Here is a 20,116-nt window from a genome sequence, read left to right on the forward strand (position 1 = left end):
CCATTACAACAAGGTTTCTCAAGGTGGCATCAAATTGGAACTGCTTTAAAAACATTAAACACCACATTAAGTCACAGGCACCAAAATGTTGAGTAATAGGGTTGGGATCTGGTAGGGGTTCATACAATTCACAGCTTCTTGAAAGCAAACCCATTCATTGCAGCTTCTAAACACTACAGGGTCAAGAATTGCTTGACTACCAACCAATGTAAGAAAATAAGTGTTCCTGCCGAGACATAAGAAAAGTTGAACCTAGTTCCCTACATCTCAGCATCCAAGACCAATGTATCACTTATGGCAAGTTGAATGGGGTCAACTGCAATTTGGATTAGTTTTAAGGTCCACTTGAGTCAATGTTAAAATAACCAGAAGCAGATACTTCCAGTCGAAATCAGGCATGCCTATCCCAATGCTTAGGGAAGTCTGGATGTCCAATTATTTAAACCACAACAGGAAGTTTCCCTCAGGGTTAATCTGGAACAGAAATTGAGGTCAAGGGTTAAGCAATGATGGGAACTGTAGGTAAAGCAAAGGTTAGCCTGGGTTAGGTCAACGTCTTCCTCAGTCATCTGTAAGGATTTGGTGACATCATAAAGAGACAATTTTTCTTCCCAGATGTTACGGGAAGCTAAAAATAGACTTCATTGTAGAACAAAACTAACTCCAGATGTCCAGAAGTAGCGGAGAAAGGACATACTACAAGAAGGTTAATGTTTTCAATAGGACATCATGGACCTTGTGATGTCTACACCAACAAGATCCTTATGAGAACTCAAAGACCACTATTCAAGGGCATGTCCACTGCAGACCTACAACTCTTATGGGTCTCTCATTTGAAACAGGGTATGGAGGACCACAGTTGCCCAGTGAAAATTTACTTATCGTTTGGAGAGCCATCAACGATAGCTGATCTTCAATTCCAACAGTAGTTTTACCCAGAATCAAGTGAAGTGACTCAACTTTGAAGAAAGATTTGTGGACATTTTCGGCCTAGCTAGACCTTTATCATGAACATCTATGACTACATTTTGGAAAGGGAATAAAGTACCAACTATTGTGCCACCACTCAAAAGTCAAAATCAGAGTAGACAAGTTTGGTCAAGTTAAGCAAAATGAGCACTTGTTTACAACACAAACATCACGGTATTGGCCAAATTCCCACACAGGACTGAGAGCCCCTACAAATACTTCTTGCATGATTTGAAAGAAAACACAGATTTCCAAGGAGGATCAATTAAACAGATGCACCACACTCACAGGAGTCAATAGTAATTTGTTGTCAGAGGCGCACCGGCCGCATCCAGACGTTAATGGATCGTGGCGCATAACACAGACCATTAGGCAGCAGAAAGCATTGTTAGATATCTGCAAACACATAAACTTTCCCTATTTAGTGCTCAGCCAGCGGAGGAGTCCCAAGTGCTATTTCATTAAGTTTCAATACTGAAAGCAGTTTATAAACAGGAGGTTTCGTAAAAAGGTTTCATTAAAATGTGTAATTCATGGTAGAATGAAAAAATGTTATGTGTGAAAGGTTCTCGCAACAGAAAACGGGTTCCACTGGGGCCCCACCTGGGCCGAACTAGCAGGCCAAATCTGCTTATGGCCCAATGTAAATCTGGGCCAACCTGCGGCCTAACTAAAGGACCAGGCTCACCAGTGGACCATGAGGAACCAAACTGGTGGAGAGACGTGACAACTTATCATTGATATCAACAATATCCTATCTAAAGAAATAGTCAGCACATGGCCTTCATATATTGTTATTGCTCTATTTGCAGAGTCATCTCTTCAACCACTTATGAGGCCCAGAACAGGAAACGTAAAGGGGTGTGGTGCTGAACAATCCCTTTTGGCCGACTGTGTAAGTTCCCAAACAACTTGAGGGGCACGATGCAATATTTGTCCTAAGCTTAACATGCAATTTACAGAACTACTGTCTTCTTGGAAATCGTCCCATGGAACCTCTCAGCCATCAGGGCCCCAAGTATGACTGCACCCCCTATAGCTACACCACCACTAGAAACAGAAAAGCAGGATGGAGCGAACAATATGAAACGCTGACCCCAGAACAATGCACAGACATTTAGATCCTTTGATCACATGAATAGAGCGGTCAGGGAGAGAACTGGTGCAAATAGCTGAGTAGGCTCCACTAAGCAGATGTTAAATTTGACTGGTGCCAGTTTCTAATGCCCAAATGAATATGTAAACCCATTATAAATTAGCCCACCCCTAGTGCACTGGTAGGCAGATTTCATATTAATCAAAATCTTTGCATGGCTTCATCACCATGCAAACATGTTTTTGCGCCTAAAAATAGGCCCAACATGACACTAGGCTTGGTCTGGGGGACATTGGACCTGTTAGGTACCCTATAAATATAATTATTATTGGTCACATTAAACATACACTCACCGGCCACTTTATTAGGTACACCATGCTAGTAACGTGTTGGACCCCCTTTTGCTTTCAGAACTGCCTCGATTCTTCGTGGCATAGATTCAACAAGGTGCTGGAAGCTCCTCAGAGATTTTGGTCCATATTGACATGATGGCATCACACAGTTGCCGCAGATTTGTCGGCTGCACATCCATGATGCGAATCTCCCGTTCCACCACATCCCAAAGATGCTCTATTGGATTGAGATCTGGTGACTGTGGAGGCCATTTGAGTATAGTGACCTCATTGTCATGTTCAAGAAACCAGTCTGGGATGATTCCAGCTTTATGACATGGCGCATTATCCTGCTGAAAGTAGCCATCAGATGTTACAGGGTACATTGTGCTCATAAAGGGATGGACATGGTCAGCAACAATACTCAGGTAGGCTGTGGCGTTGTACCAAGGGGCCCAAAGAGTGCCAAGAAAATATTCCCCACACCATGACACCACCACCACCAGCCTGACCCGCTGATACAAGGCAGGATGGATCCATGCTTTGCTTTGACGCCAAATTCTGATCCTACCACCCGAATGTCGCAGCAGAAATCGAGACTCATCAGACCAGGCAACGTTTTTCCAATCTTCTACTGTCCAATTTCGATGAGCTTGTGCAAATTGTAGCCTCAGTTTCCTGTTCTTAGCTGAAAGGAGTGGCACCCGGTGTGGTCTTCTGCTGCTGTAGCCCATCTGCCTCAAAGTTCGACGTACTGTGCGTTCAGAGACGCTCTTCTGCCTACCTTGGTTGTAACGGGTGGCGATTTGAGTCACTGTTGCCTTTCTATCAGCTCGAACCAGTCTGACCATTCTCCTCTGACCTCTGGCATCAACAAGGCATTTCCGCCCACAGAACTGCCGCTCACTGGATGTTTTTTCTTTTTCGGACCATTCTCTGTAAACCCTAGAGATGGTTGTGCGTGAAAATCCCAGTAGATCACCAGTTTCTGAAATACTCAGACCAGCCCTTCTGGCACCAACAACCATGCCACGTTCAAAGGCACTCAAATCACCTTTCTTCCCCATACTGATGCTCGGTTTGAACTGCAGGAGATTGTCTTGACCATGTCTACATGCCTAAATGCACTGAGTTGCCGCCATGTGATTGGCTGATTAGAAATTAAGTGTTAACGAGCAGTTGGACAGGTGTACCTAATAAAGTGGCCGGTGAGTGTATATACAGGCAGTCCCCAGGTTACATACAAGATAGGTTCTGTAGGTTTGTTCTTAAGTTGAGTTTGTAGGCAAGTCGGAACCGTATACTTTATTATTGTAACTCCAGTCAAAATTTTTTTGGTCTCAGTGACAATTGGATTTTAAAAATGTTGGATTGTCATAAGAACCAGGATAAACAATAAAGCTTAATTACAGGCACCATTGATAACTGTTAAAGCTGTTTATTGTAGCCTAGGACTAAAGTACAGTAAATTACCAACATCCAGAGGTCTGTTTGTAACTAGGGGTCGTATGTAAGTCAGGTGTTCTTAAGTAGGGGACTGCCTGTAATTGGTTCTATTGTTTTTTGAGCATTGAAGACTTTATACGAGTCTCAATCGAGAATAGAATTCCTTCAATCTATCATGAATGGATCTTTATAGGCACCAGATCCTGGATCATAATCTTCAACCAAGCTCCGAAGAGTCCCTGGACTCCTGCACATAATGCACGCCTGCTCAGGTGATTTGCATAGACAAGTCTGTAGACAGGTGAGGTCCTGCATGCAGTTGGTAGCTTCAGGCTCTGTGATCTGTAAATAATGTACCTTGGAAGCTATCACCTCACATCCCTCAAGGCTTGAGAGGTAACTATGGAGAAACATGTTCTGTAGGTTTATAGACAGTATGGGCCTCATGAACCAATATGGTCTCAATGTTTGGTCTTTGGGATAAATCCATCATTCTTTGTATAGGATTTAAGAGTATGAGGGCTGTGCTACATGAAGAACGAGACTCCTCTGAGACCTCAGACTCAAAAGGTAGGACCACAGTGGTACTTATTAAGCATGAGATACACTGTGAAATTGTGGACCCCATGTTGCCTGCAGATGGAAAATATATTTGAAAAGTAAACCATGTAACACCCTTGGGGTCCAGTCCTGGTTGGTCTTATTTTTTTTTACTGGGTACAAAAAGGGGATATTGGACCGGCCCAGATTCAGTTAAAGTATATGGATGGGAACTAAAAACGAGGCTCTTCTTGCAAAATCTAACACCATAATGGTCAGTCAAGCTTGGACTAGTAGGATAGTAGTTTAGATCACTGGTAGGCACAGTGATTACAGTAAATTCGTCATGAAAACCGAAGTATCTAGGTTTTTTTTTCTCAGAACAATTTAGAAGCAATGGCCTCTTGCTGATCTAGATAAGAGGTGGATATAGAGGTTATGCTAACCAATTTATTTTTTGGCACACACGTTCTCCAGGAGCTTAACAACAGATTGACAAATGTAGGTCAAGGCTAATTCGAGATGCCAAGTCATAGCAAGTGTCAAGATGGTCACTTCTGAAAACATTAAATTCTGATTCTATCACACAGCATTATCTAAACGATGCCAATACAGTTATGTCTAGAGAAAGTGGAAACTCTAAAACTGGACCAAGGTCCATGATCTCGAAGAGTTGCTCTAGACAAAAGCTTTCCACCTTACATGCCAAGGAAGTAGCGTGCAGTAAATATAAACCAATACATCAGGTGCAGACCGACTGGGTCACTGAACAGATTTGGCACTGGGGCACTCGTAAGACATTTGGTGACAGTGACACCATGCAAAATGTAAGGGCAATAATCAGGCCAAGCTCAGGGGCTGGGACATGTTAGGCGTCAGGTAACACGCACACAGGTAACATCAACACTTATTGCTCAGGCACCTTCCCATGGCAGCAGAAGACTGGGAAGTGACCTGCGCAAGGGGCGTGAGATGTTTGGTGCACCATCCCTGTAGAGAGGTGGTCCTCCAAAAACACCAGTGACCATCAGGTCCTTGAGAGAATATTTTGGGGGGATATCCACCCCAAAATGTTATAATGAACATACGATTACACTCTATAAAGTGCTATATCCCAATTTATCCACCATAACCCATTTTCATCTCAGAAGCTCTAAAAGTCCTTGAAGAAACTTCACCTTGAACAGGTTGCTGGTGGAGACATTTTTTGGTGACCAGGATAAGAAGCATCATAAAAGGCGGACATGGGTTGTTGTCGCCCGCTCCTTGAGGTCCAGAAAAATGTATAGATGAGGAGGAGCTCATACAGAGATCCAGAAGAACACCTGATTTCTTCTTGTTCTTGGGTATGCCAGGCCCAAAAAAAGTCATTTATAAGTGATCGGACCCATCCCTGAGCACAGACATGAAGTTATGTTGAATATTAACCTGAGGTTGATTCAGGTTAAAGGAATTTTGGTTGTGTTCACCTGTCAGTCTTCTGGACGTTCCAGCGATTGTAGCCAGACATTCCTCAGAACAAAGGAGAAGCTCTGTTCCTCCGTCAGTAGAAGGCTTTTTTTCCTGTTTGTGTTGTCTGCGGTTTTCAGATTTCATTATATTCTTGGACACTGAAGATGAAATTCCTCTTAATTACTGCATTTGTCTGAAATCAGAGATGTCAAATTTACACAGGCTTTCAAGCTGAGATATGGGACTACTTAACTCCTCCAACTACGGCCGTGGTCACATGGGCCTGCCCACAATGAATAGACCAAGTGTCCACCAAAAGACGAAATTGTAAATCGTCAGGATTCAAAAACAAATGTAACCATCTTCCGAAAACAGCGCCACCCTCATTCATAGGCTGTGTCTGGTACCGCAAGTGTTCTTAGTCATCCCAAATAATTTTTAGATGATCATATATATTCGATGACAACCACAAGTCTCTTTCACCAAACAGAATCAAAAATGGGGTATGCTTGATGCGATTTCTCATGCATCAACCCCCCAAATTCAGTGGCCTTCAACATGTGGCCCTCCAGATGTTCTGAAGCCACAACTCCCACCATGTCAGAGCATGCTGGGAGTTGCACATTCTTAAAGGCAAGGTTGTAACTCAATATATTAGGGCCAGACACACATGTCCCAACAACTGAGTGCCTATGAACCCCCACCGGCAATTGCAGAACGAGCTTACTGGAAAGTAATTAGGGTTACCATGATTAGCCAATGAAGCGTAAGGACATGCCCTCAGATATTCCAGCTGTCACATGATGATTCAATACAATAGCATAGAAGCACAGTGACGAGTCCTACAGCTGAATCATGATGGAGAGTTATAGTATCAATATAGCTGCAGTACCCGACACAACCTACAAACATGAGAAAAAATAGCAGATTCCTCTAACCTAATACAATCCTTAGAAGATAAAGACATGCAACCAGCAAAGTGAAAAGAAAATAAGGTCGACCAGAGGGCACGCTCTCAACGGAGACCAATCTGCAGAGCGAATATGAAATTAAAGGTCTACCTGGCTCTGGAATGAACCCATCAGCCGACCATAACTGGATTATGTGGAGGCTGTACAGGAAGCCCTAATGACTGAACACACTAATAATCCACCGAGCGCTAAATCAATGAGACCCGCCGTTATGTTACAGATGTAGTTCCAAGGATTATCTGCTGCTCGAAAAGCTGGATGCCAAAAGTTGCCATTACAGCAGAGTCCTATCCAGCTTCTCTGGACTCCTCAATGGCAAAACGTCCAAGGCCGTATCCATATTATAGGGTCTGTATTAGGGTCTGTATTAGGGTCGTAAATCCTGTCCACACAGCATGCAACACATCTTCTAATTGAACTATTCCGGACACTGGAAAAGCTGGGTTGCAAAAATTTTTTTTTTATTATTATTTAAAACAAATTAAAAAAATTATGCACCCTCCATTGAGATATTCCCTTTTTCAAACTGCCGGAGGGAATAAGGTTCAAAAGAGAGGATCCCATATGTGAATGCGCTTTGAATTCACCATCCGCCACCCAAACATTTCCCATAATTCCCTGCAGTAAATCAGACAGTCAATGTTCCCAGTACATACAAGCAAACCATTGAGGACCCAGTGCAATGACTGAATGCAGTGCCCCGGAGTCCCTCCATAATAGAATAGGGAGCATTGTATGGGATAGATACCGGGGGAAGGGGCAATGACATTGGGATCGGAGACTGGGGGTATACGGCCTGGATTGTACTAGGGATATACTTTCCCTACAAAGCGTAGGAAGAGATAAGAGATGAAATGAATCCCAAGCGGGGGCAACCCCGGGGGTCTTCTTTTATTCCGATTTACAGCGCTAAAAGCTTATGAAACTTTTGAAGTCCCGGCAAACACAGACTTTCCCATAATAGACATCGTTAGGGGTTGCTAATCAGTCGTCTCCCCAGCGACCTGACATTTACCCCCTATACTGTGCAAGGGGGTCAATATCTAAGATAGTAAACCCCTTTAAGGCCTTGTTTACTAAGCCTAATGGTAAGACAGTCATTGTTGTTCATAGCAACCAATCAGAGCATAGTTTTCATTTTCACAGAGCAGTTTGAGAAATCAAAGCTGTTCTGTGATTGGTTGATGTGAACAACAGACCAGTCCTGTAAAACCATGACGAAAAAACATCTTTAGACAGTTTTGAGAAATTAGGCCCTTAATAAGTCTTTCACAGCATAAAGTCCTTCAGTAATTTCTCTAAAGGCTTAACCAATACTTGAAAAACATGTCCGCTTTCTTCTACAAACAGCGCCACCCTTGTCTACTGGTTGTAAGAGGTATTACAGATAGTCGCTGTTCATTTAAACAGAGTGGAGCTGCAATACCACACCAAACCACAGACTAAAGTGGCGCCCTTTATAGAAGAAAGCATTGCCAATTAAATCTGTATCTTTCGAGTTGTTGAGGAACTACCCCAGCATTGAAGGCGTACTGTAAATTTGAGTTCTGCGGCACCTAAGGCACTTACACCCAGTATTATGGTACTACAATTTCCAGCTTGCTTTTAAAGGGAACATCATAAGTAGACAGCTGTCTTAGTATTACTGTGGGTATTGTTACCCAGCTTTCCCAAGCTTCTGAAAGGGAAATCGGTCTAGATTAACAGCAATTGAAATATGGGATGCATGACTGCAGATGTGCCATTCAGGATAACCGTTGTGTACATATGCTGACAGTCATAGTGGTCATCACCCAGCTTTCCCAGAGGCTATACGCCAAAATCTGAGCCGGTGTGGGGAGGAAGTAAAAAAAATCAGGGAATGCTGACAGGAAGCAGCAGAGGAGAGATATCCCAGACAGAGCTTTCTCACACAACATCCCAGTCCCCCTATAATACAGTAGAGACCTTTACCCTATTTAAGCTGGGACTTTCCAGTAGCTTCCATCCGGAGGGTCCATCATTCTTCACTACAGTATGACTCATCCTTTACCTAAATAAAGTGCAAGCTCCGTGCCAACAAACCTGCCGGCAATATATCCATAGAACAATGCACTACACTTCATACCGCTACAGGTGGCCAGGGCCGGCGCCAGCAATTGGGGTTATCGGGCAAACGCCGGGGCCAAGAGATGCTGGGAGGGGGGGCCCACATAAGGCTGTACATAAGGAAACCAAGGGGTTGAGAGGGGTTGTATCTAATGAATACTTAGGGTGTGAGGGGGCTGTATATAAAATAACCATAAGGAGAGTGTGTGTTATGATATCCTAGCGAATATTTTAGGGAACAGTTTTAGTCTCAGAATTTTTAATGCTGCCAAGCAAGTTTACTGCAAAGGGGCCCATTGAGGTTCTGTCGCCAGGGGGCCTATTGAAACCTGGAGCCGACCCTGCAGGTGGCATATACTAGTACACATCTATAGGTGTCAGTATATAATGTAATACTAACATTGTATTCATGAAACAGGAGGCACAGTATACACAGTACATAACAGAATAGTTCAGTGGATAATTTTCAAAAAACAATTATACCCTCTGTCAGACACGAAGGAACTTATGCCCGTCCATGCAGAAAAATGACCAGGCCCTGGCCCACAGCAGCCATCCCAGGGGTGTCTGGTTCCAAAATTAAGTTATAGAATGAAATACACCCAGCCTCAGACTAGGAAAAAAGGAAAGGGATGAGTCAGCTGTATGGAAACGCAGCCGGAGCGTTATATTATTATGGCAGGTCATGTGACAAACAGACTCACACTCCCTTTAATCACAGAAATAATACCAATGTGCGGCACATGAAAGCTGAATAAATGTTAAGGAGGCCCCTTAAAATATGTGATGGAGTCACCAGCAACAAGTAGTAATATGGTCCCTGTGATTAGGTCTTAAGCATTTACCAGTGCAGGACTGGACCTATAATACTGCACCATCTATGTATTACTATGCAGGTACCAGTGTAGTACTAGAGCTGTACTACTGCACCATCTATTTATTACTATGCAGGTACAAGCGCAGGACTGGAGCTGTACTACTGCACCATCTATTTATAACTATGCAGGTACTAGTGTAGCACTGGAGCTATAATACTGCCCCATCTATGTATTACTATGCAGGTACCAGTGTAGTACTGGAGCTGTACTACTGCACCATCTATTTATTACTATGCAGGTACAAGCGCAGGACTGGAGCTGTACTACTGCACCATCTATTTATTACTATGCAGGTACCAGCGCAGGACTGGAGCTGTACTACTGTACCATCTATTGCTATGGAGGTACAAGCGCAGGATTGGAGCTGTAATACTGCACCATCTATTTATTACTATGCAGGTACCAGCACAGGACTGGAGCTATAATACTGCACCATCTAATACTATGCAGGTACCAGCGCAGGACGAGCTATAATACTGCACCATCTATTTATTACTATGGAGGTAGAAGCGCAGGATTGGAGCTGTACTACTGCACCATCTATGTATTACTATGCAGATACAAGCGCAAGACTGGAGCTGTACTACTGCACCATCTATTTATTACTATGCAGGTACCAGCGCAGGACTGGAGCTGTACTACTGCACCATCTATGTATTACTATGCAGGTACCAGCGCAGGACTGGAGCTATAATACTGCACCATCTATGTATTACTATGCAGGTACCAGTGCAGGACTGGAGCTGTACTACTGAACCAACTATTTATTACTATGCAGGTACCAGCCCAGGACTGAGGCTATAATACTGCATCTATTTATTACTATGCAGGTACCAGCGCAGGATTGGAGCTATAATACTGCACCATCTATTTATTACTATGCAGGTACCAGCGCAGGATTGGAGCTATAATACTGCACCATCTATTTATTACTATGCAGGTACCAGCGCAGGATTGGAGCTATAATACTGCACCATCTATGTATTACTATGCAGGTATCAGCGCAGGACTGGAGCTATAATACTGCACCATCTATGTATTACTATGCAGGTACCAGCGCAGGACTGGAGCTATAATACTGCACCATCTATGTATTACTATGCAGGTACCAGCGCAGGATTGGAGCTATAATACTGCACCATCTATGTATTACTATGCAGGTACCAGCGCAGGACTGGAGCTGTACTACTGTACCATCTATTTATTACTATGCAGGTACTAGCACAGGACTGGAGCTATAATACTGCACCATCTATGTATTACTATGCAGGTACCAGCGCAGGACTGGAGCTATAATACTGCACCATCTATGTATTACTATGCAGGTACCAGCGCAGGACTGGAGCTATAATACTGCACCATCTATGTATTACTATGCAGGTACCAGCGCAGGACTGGAGCTATAATACTGCACCATCTATGTATTACTATGCAGGTACCAGCGCAGGATTGGAGCTATAATACTGCACCATCTATGTATTACTATGCAGGTACCAGCGCAGGACTGGAGCTGTACTACTGTACCATCTATTTATTACTATGCAGGTACTAGCACAGGACTGGAGCTATAATACTGCACCATCTATGTATTACTATGCAGGTACCAGCGCAGGACTGGAGCTATAATACTGCACCATCTATGTATTACTATGCAGGTACCAGCGCAGGACTGGAGCTATAATACTGCACCATCTATGTATTACTATGCAGGTACCAGCGCAGGATTGGAGCTATAATACTGCACCATCTATGTATTACTATGCAGGTACCAGCGCAGGACTGGAGCTGTACTACTGTACCATCTATTACTATGCAGGTACCAGGGTAGTCCTGGAGCTGTAATACTGCACCATCTATTTATTACTATGCAAGTACCAGCGCAGGACTGGAGCTGTACTACTGCAACATCTATTTATTACTATGCAGGTACTAGCGCAGGACTGGAGCTGTATTACTAAACCACCTATTACTTACTATGCAGGTAGAAGTGCAGGAAAAGAGCTGCTCTTCCATATGATTTATTGCTATTCAGGTTATTGAAGAAGACTTGTACTACACTGATTTATTACTACATGCTTATCTACACAGTAGTATTGCAGTACTACTCCACCAATCATCTGTTCCTTAGCTATTACCTGCTTAGGGATTGAATAATACCTATGCCAGACCCTACACAAGACATTACTGACTCAGCCAAGACGCTGCCTATAAAGAACTAAAGCGCCATTGCTTCACAAGCGCTACTACACCAGTACCTCCTCTGCACCACCTTTACTCCAACACTGCACCACCAGACTTAACCCTATGCAGCCACCTAAACAGCCCAACCAATACATCCCTATCAATGCAGCAATACTGCACCACCAATTTAACCCTGCACAGGCAGCCTTTCTTATCTACTTTTTCATCATTTCCAAAATCAGCCAATTAAAAATTTGGAAATTCAGTCTAGCCCTACACTCACACAGCTGCAATTTGTTACAATGTATCAGTGCAGGTCAAAATATCTTCCCTATACTAAGACACTGTAAAATACAGTAGATGCATCCACAGGGCAACATTACTGTGGCTCTAGAAAACGCTCTAGAATTTTTTCTTTATTGTCTTGCAGCAGAACATAACTGAGGTCGCTCTTCGAGTCCATAAGGATATGTGGAGAATCGATCAGAGGGAGCGACAGGAAAAGGGACTCATTGTGCTGGGGTTTACCCACTGAGAGTTATTTTTAAGACAACCATTCGGTTTTCTTTGAAATCCAGTTCTATCTCCTTCACGGGAAGCTCCGAAATAAACAGGAAAGAGAAGGCTCAAAATGGAAACGTCTTTAATGGAACTCACAGGAAAATCAGCGGCGCTCCAAGCCCACCCTACTGCTAATTATCCCCCCTATACAGTGTCCCAAGTCCAGGCAACAATCACTCTTCTTCTTGATTACTGCACCCTTAACAACATTTTCCTGCAAGCGTTTCCTAATTTCACATAGCGGGATGTTAAGATGGCCGACAACTGCTTCCTGCCACGGTCAGCGTGCCGGGTGTGGCTTCCTGTTGTCAGTACACAAATGTGACAATCGGCTAATTGGACTCTGAAGGAGGTAGTCCAGAACTAGAAAACCATGGCTGCTTTCTTCCAAAACCAGGGAATGCATCTGGTATTTAAGGAAGTCTCCTTAAGGTGGCCTTTATCGGCAATCTCTCCTTAAGGAGAACACCTACTGTCTGACCCCAGTCAATAGCCTCTCACACAGCCAAACCAGTTTCCTACGCTGTACTGAGGAGACCCAACCAGGTCGATACAGTGCTGTCTACAGTTGGGAGTCTGTTCCTTCTGGAATTGATCTACTGGTTTGGCTTAATCCCCCATCATGTTATTAGGCTTCTTGTAGGTCATACTTGGTGTTAAGGGGCTGCCTTTCAAGGTAGCAAAAAGAGGCATTGTTTTCCATTTAACACCTTGAAAAACATATTTGCATACTTCCCAGAATTCCCTAGTGGAGCATCTATGGCTTTAAGTCTCCGTACGCCTATGAGGTGGCCTTAATTGGCAATCTCTCCTTAAGGAGAACTCTTACCTTCTGACTCTTGTATTTAAGCTGAGCTCCAATGAAGTGAACAGCATGATCCCAATGGACACCTGTAATGCCTCAACAAACTGATTCAACTAGTCAAAAAATGAAATATGAAAAATGTTGGAATTGAACTTCAAAAACGTTGATAGTGAAAAAGTGACTCAAAAGTTTTTTGTCCAGCTTTAGGTTGGCCACTCATATTCATCAACTGACCCCTTTGTCAGAAAGGTTCCAAAATGTCCGGAGATAAGACCACAAGAGTGTTAGATTAAGGGTTTGGCTGTAGGATGCTATAAAAATGTACAGTCATCAACATTCAAACATTTTACCAACATTAGCAATGACAGATCCTTCTGATGAAACTATGCCTCAGTTCAGACCAGCACCACCGCGTTTGTTCCCCTTTCGTCTCTTAATTAATTCTTGTCAGACGATGTTGCTGCGAGGAACATACAGGCAAATGGTGTACTGTAGTGTGTTTCAACAGGTTAAGAATTTATTAAAAAACATACTCACAAACATAAGTAAAACTGCGCATCAAAATTAATAGCGGAACGCTAGCTCAACCAAGCTGCCCGACCCAGGGTTTCGCCTCCAAAGCTTCTTCCGGGGCAATCCTGGGTCGGGCAGCTTGGTTGAGCTAGCGTTCCGCTATTAATTTTGATGCACAATTTTACTTATGTTTGTGAGTATGTTTTTTAATAAATTCTTAACCTGTTGAAACACACTACAGTACACCATTTGCCTGTATGTTCCTCGCAGCAACATCGTCTGACAAGAATTAATTAAGAGACGAAAGGGGAAGAACGCGGTGGTGCTGGTCTGAACTGAGGCATAGTTTCAGCAGAAGGATCTGTCATTGCTAATGCTGGATTTCATTGAATGGACATCTAACACTATAGGAGAAGAATTAGAAGAACTCTGGAGCTCCGGCTAGAAGGAAAATTGATTATTTTCTCTCAAAGAACTGCTTTATCATTGAGACTTTGTGGACCGGTCTTGTTCCGTGAGTAGCTCCGTAGGGGCGAATTGTGCAGCGCAACAACAATTATTTAACCAACATGAGGCCCCCCTCAAAAAAAAAAAAAAACTGCCATGAATACCATAGATATAAGGTACCCCATTGTGTATTTTCTGTAGAGCAGTAGGTTACCATTTCCACAATCATGCCTGACCAAACTGATCTCAAGTGAAACTACTTGTGTTGTGAAGATGTAGGCCACCTCTAAGGAATCAATCTGACTTTTCATTGGACCTGTATTAGAAGACAATCCTAAAAATTATCTTCCTGGAGGAAGCCCATCAAGAACCCTCCTCCTGGGACAAGCCCAGGCCCGACATATTGTTGAATTATAGAAATTCACCACCCTACACAACAAGTAATCCTATATAGCAGCAAATGACTAGAATGACCAGATTGACACCCAACAGAGGAAGATGATGTTCATTGGCTGCATTATCAGGAACACTGCGGTGCCCATAAGGCTCCTCTATTGTGTATGCAGTAAACACTGAAGGCTAATGTATGTTTTCTTCTAAATTCCCCACCATTGTGTCAACCCATCATGGACACCCTGTAGCCGGTCTATAAAATAATTCCCATTCGAAGACCACAGTCTGATAAATAGCCTACTTACAGGGTTGGGAAGGATTATAAAAACATGGCTGCTTTATCCAAAAAACAGAACCACCGGTGTCCTTGGTTTGTGTGTTGTATAAGAACCCAGTTCCAACCAGCACAACACAACCCATGCAAAGGGTTTTGTGCCATTTTTGGTTCTGGTCATATTTAAGTTAATATTCAAATTGGCTTATGTTGGATTAATACCTCCTCCCATAATGGTCTAGTTGAAAGAGACCAACCTGGGCCGGACATGGCCAACTATAGCACATCTTGGAAACATATCACTTGGATGGTCAAGGAGGACCAACTATAGAAATAGAAAATCATTTTATTTTTGCATCTTAGGGCAGCAGAGACACTAATTCTGGGACAGGCTCAAGGAGAACGTGTTCACCAATATCCTATATGTATAGATCTTAAATATATATATATGGATCTGAAGATCATCAACCAATCATCAAATAATCAGAAAAGTAATCTCTCATTCCCCTTCATTACACGGTTCCAAAAAAATTATCAATCCCCAATAAATGTGGTGGGACAGTTATGAAGGTCATGTAGACATGTGAATGAATATCTGTTCACTGAACCAGCATTTGGACTGATGACCATGGGTAACCCGTCGAGTTGTCATTTATTACCCTGAAGCCAAATCTGCTACAAAACCTCTTTCTATTATTTGGCTCCATAAAATATTCATAGTACTTTAAAACATGACAAAGCAGGTGGGAGCCAGGTTGTGCCAGAGAACTACACCGTGTCTGTATGACAACACACACTGGCCCGAGGCCACTCTTCTTGGCATTGGCACCTTCTCTCATGACACCACTTACGAAATACAATGTTATTGTTTGGGCTAAACCCTCGTAGCTGCTCCTAGGTGCCCCAGCACTGGTAAAGGCCCGGACTACAACCTGCCTTTACAGAGCAGAACAAAGGCTCCAATTGTCGGAGGCTGCACAATACAAGAGATGAGAGAGGAACGGGAAATCAAATATTAATGCCCCCCACCTTTTGTGTTGGTGTGCTACATGAGTGCCAGGGCTAGACATTGGCACTTTATGTATCTAAACTGGCAGAATTTCAGTTGGTTGTAAGAGAACCCATCAATAGTGAGGTTAGGGTAAAAAATAATGGGGGATTTCTTGAGCCAGGCGCCAAAAGAATATGTGCACAAGCAGGGGAGGGTTTTTTTTTTTGAGGGGTGTTGCGGTGGAGTTGCAGCATCAGGCCCCAGGGCTGGATGGTGGTCCAGATAAAATATGATGGTCAAATAGATAGACGCGCTACTTCCAGATTAGAGTAATGAGGGTTTTTATTGGTATTATGACAACGTGTTTCGACACCGTTACGGTGTCTTCATCAGGTCAAAAACTGCAGGGGGGGGGTTTACTGCCAGATGAGTGGCAGAACTATGCTGCCTGGTGTCCAACCGTGGCGTCCAAATGCCACAGAGGAACGGCTGTTCTTCCCGCGCCTGTGCCAGCACGCAGCCGTTCCTCTGCGGCATTTGGACGCTAGGTTGGACACTAGGCAGCATAGTTCAATATATATCGTATATATTCAACTTTATCATTTTACATGGTATCCATGCATATCTATAGCGAGTCGAGGTGGGCGTGGCCTCCTCAGGTTGAATCCAGCAGCTCCTCCCCATGCTTTCTCAGCATGCAGAAGTAATGCCATGTGACCAAGGTGACATCATCACAGGTCCTTTAGCCTTCTAACATTATCAAACTGAATGCCAAGAACATTTCTCAAGAAATCACAGCAAATCATATCACATGAAATCACAGCAGCCTGCATGGAGAGGAGTAGAAGTGCATGACGACATGCTGTGATTTTTCTTATGTTGTCAGATATGTGCATGGAGTATAGTTTGCTAATGTTAAGAGGCTAAAGGACCTGTGATGATGTTAACCTGTTTACATGACATAAGGCCACGCCCCTCAACTCGCTGTATCCCTAAATACCAGGTAACTCTGATTTTATGTGGATGTGAGGGAAATTTTTTAGCTAAAAGAAGACGGTCAGATAATTACTTGGGCTCTATAGGAACCTGCCACTAGCTGTACTTGTGAAAAATGTGGTGACAGGTTCGACAACTCTGGCCCTGGTGGTGCAGAGAAAAAGAAAGAAGCGCAATTTCTTAATTCTAGTAACCTCAGACAACCCCTTTAACAGGAATTTTAATGGATACTATAGAACAAATAGAGAGGGATTATCTTAAGTCAAGTGCAAAGTACAAACTGCGCTCAAATAAGGAAACCAATAATAAGTCATTCATCCTGACTTCAAGTCTGTACACCAACTAGTGAAAGAAGTACCACATTACAAAAACAAGTGGAGCCACCATGGAGATGGTCAGAGGCCCTGATGGTCAATCAGCATAGATAGAGGGGACCAAATATCCATAGGGCCCCATTATGAGAAGCTTCCTGTCCAAGGAATGAAATAAACATTCCTGAAACAATCTCATTGCCCAAGGTTGACATATTGAGCCAGGTCGGTTGGTCTCATCTTATAATGGAGCACTCTTTGGTTTTGGCCAGTGTTTTCTTCAGATAATTTAAAATAAGTTCTTACTGCTAACCGCATTTCAGGTCACAATGGCACCGAGTTTATTATGTCTGGCACCTGAGTGTAGAGGATGCCCCTGTCTATGGTGATGGTAGAACCTCCTCTCCTCTAGGTGAAGAGGATGCTGCCTATCTATGGTGATGGTAGAACCGCCTCTCCTCTAGGTGTAGAGGATGCCCCTGTCTATGGCGATGGTAGAACCTCCTCTCCTCTAGGTGTAGAGGATGCCCCCTGTCTAAGGTGATGGTACAACAGCCTTTCCTCTAGGTGTACAGGATGTCCCCTGTCTATGGTGATGGTAGAATGGCCTTTCCTCTAGGTGTAGAGGATGTCCCCTGTCTATGGTGATGGTAGAACCGCCTCTCCTCTAGGTGTAGAGGATGCCCCCTGTCTATGGTGATGGTAGAACCGCCTCTCCTCTAGGTGTAGAGGATGCCCCCTGTCTATGGTGATGGTGGAACCTCCTCTCCTCTAGGTGTAGAGGATGCCCCTTGTCTATGGTGATGGTAGAACCTCCTCTCCTCTAGGTGTAGAGGATGCCCCTGTCTATGGTGATGGTAGAACCTCCTCCCCTCTAGGTGTAGAGGATGCCCCCTGTCTATGGTGATGGTAGAACCGCCTCTTCTCTAGGTGCAGAGGATTCCCCCTGTCTATGGTTATGGTAGAACCCCTCTCCTCTAGGTGTAGAGGATGCCCCCTGTCTATGGTGATGGTAGAACCTCCTCTCCTCTAGGTGTAGAGGATGCCCCCTGTCTATGGTGATGGTAGAACCTCCTCTCCTCTAGGTGTAGAGGATGCCCCTGTCTATGGTGATGGTAGAACCTCCTCCCCTCTAGGTGTAGAGGATGCCCCCTGTCTATGGTGATGGTAGAACCGCCTCTTCTCTAGGTGCAGAGGATTCCCCCTGTCTATGGTTATGGTAGAACCCCTCTCCTCTAGGTGTAGAGGATGCCCCCTGTCTATGGTGATGGTAGAACCTCCTCTCCTCTAGGTGTAGAGGATGTCCCCTGTCTATGGTGATGGTAGAACCTCCTCTCCTCTAGGTGTAGAGGATGCCCCCTGTCTATGGTGATGGTAGAACCGCCTCTTCTCTAGGTGCAGAGGATTCCCCCTGTCTATGGTTATGGTAGAACCCCTCTCCTCTAGGTGTAGAGGATGCCCCCTGTCTATGGTGATGGTAGAACCTCCTGTAGGTGTAGAGGATGCCCCCTTGTCCTGGTCACAGGCCTAGGTATAAAAAGATCTTTGGAGAGATCCTTGTACTGTCCGTTCAGGTATTTGTACATTGTAATGAGGTCTCCCCTCAGCCATCTTTTTTCTAAACTGAATAATCCCAAATTTAATAATCTGTCCTTGTATTCTAGTCCCCCATTGCTCTAATAATCTTGGTTTCTCTCAGCTGAACCCATTCCAGTTGTCCTTTTCATACACTGGTGCCCAAAACTGTCCACAATATTCCATTTGTGGTCAGACCGGTGATTGGTATGAGGGCAAAACTATGTCCTTATCACGATAATCTATTCCTATTCTGTAGGAAGCAAAAGCTGCTCCAACACAGATTTGAGAGAAGATTATCCAAATCTATATTTCTATACCCATAAATCATACTTCGTAGTAGAGTCTGGGCAACAATTGTTGGCCATTCCTGCAAAAAATGAAAACATTCATCATCTGACCTGCTATACCATCACTGAGTTCTCAAGCCATTATAGTCATTGCCAATCTATATGGACATTGTCAACCATCTAATGGTAAGGGGTCTCCTGTCTCTGCCCTGATCACACATGTCCATGTAGGGAAGGGGGCATAAGAACTTGGCTTTTGTATCTCAACCCAGTCTTCTTGTTCTTGGGTAGATAAGCTTAGACCAGGCTTACTGCCCTCTTTCGTTATTTGACATGCACTTCTTGGTTGAGCATTCATGTCAGACGAATCAGATGAATTAAATACTTGGTCAGTCTTGGAGCAAACTAATTAATTGTGGTCTCAAGCTAAGAACCCAACATCCAGTGTCGGACTGGCCCACCAGAGTACCAGAGGATCCTCCGGTGGGCCCTCTATCAACCCAATACTGAACCCTAGAGGTCCATCAGAAAACAAAACAATTTGGAGACTGCTAGAGTATATTTCCTGGGTGATAATGAAGAGTGGGCCCCCGGATTGATTTTCTCTGGTGGGCCTAAGGAGACCCAGTCCGACACTGCCAACATCCACTACTAAATAAAACAAAAACATACCAAATTGTGACTTTTAAAAATGGTAAACCCTTACGCTACAAACTCCGTAGAGTACTACAAAATTTAAAGGGAATGTTTACATTTGGTGCCATCCGATCACCCAGGGAGACCAAAGTGATTACCACCTAGTAGGAAACACACAAACGGTGACATCCCCTTTAAAAGAAAAATGTTAGCTATTTTGAAGGTAGGTTTTTGACAGGTCTACAACTAGATATCTAAAACACAAGGTTAGACCAAAAGTTCTATCCGGTTAGACTACTACATCCCAATGTAGAGGCCATATGACATAGCTACAAACAGCTGAGCAGAGCATTCTCTAACCAAACACAAAG

At 43.7% G+C, this 20,116-nt stretch overlaps 1 protein-coding gene and 1 long non-coding RNA gene across 7 annotated transcripts in view; one reads left to right on the top strand and one right to left on the bottom strand.

Moving 5' to 3' along the window:
* ARHGEF11 (Rho guanine nucleotide exchange factor 11) overlaps nucleotides 1-20,116 on the bottom strand; it is an 86,923-nt gene that overhangs the window by 64,454 nt on the left and 2,353 nt on the right. Inside the window, exon 1 of one of the 6 annotated variants that reach the window (XM_072115033.1) lies at nucleotides 5,853-6,028. The exons of the other annotated variants lie outside the window; for them this stretch is intronic. Coding sequence (XP_071971134.1) covers nucleotides 5,853-5,893 — 41 coding nt within the window. The 5' untranslated portion in view covers nucleotides 5,894-6,028. Of the gene's footprint in view, nucleotides 1-5,852; nucleotides 6,029-20,116 lie in introns of those variants that run through there. 6 annotated transcript variants of the gene reach the window in all.
* Nucleotides 1,780-12,637, top strand: LOC140069387 (uncharacterized). The gene is made up of 3 exons (XR_011848783.1): nucleotides 1,780-1,864; nucleotides 4,037-4,144; nucleotides 12,384-12,637. It is a non-coding gene; the product is annotated as an uncharacterized lncRNA (long non-coding RNA).

Source organism: Engystomops pustulosus, chromosome 7, assembly GCF_040894005.1.
Source record: "Engystomops pustulosus chromosome 7, aEngPut4.maternal, whole genome shotgun sequence".
Taxonomy (NCBI): domain Eukaryota; kingdom Metazoa; phylum Chordata; class Amphibia; order Anura; family Leptodactylidae; genus Engystomops; species Engystomops pustulosus.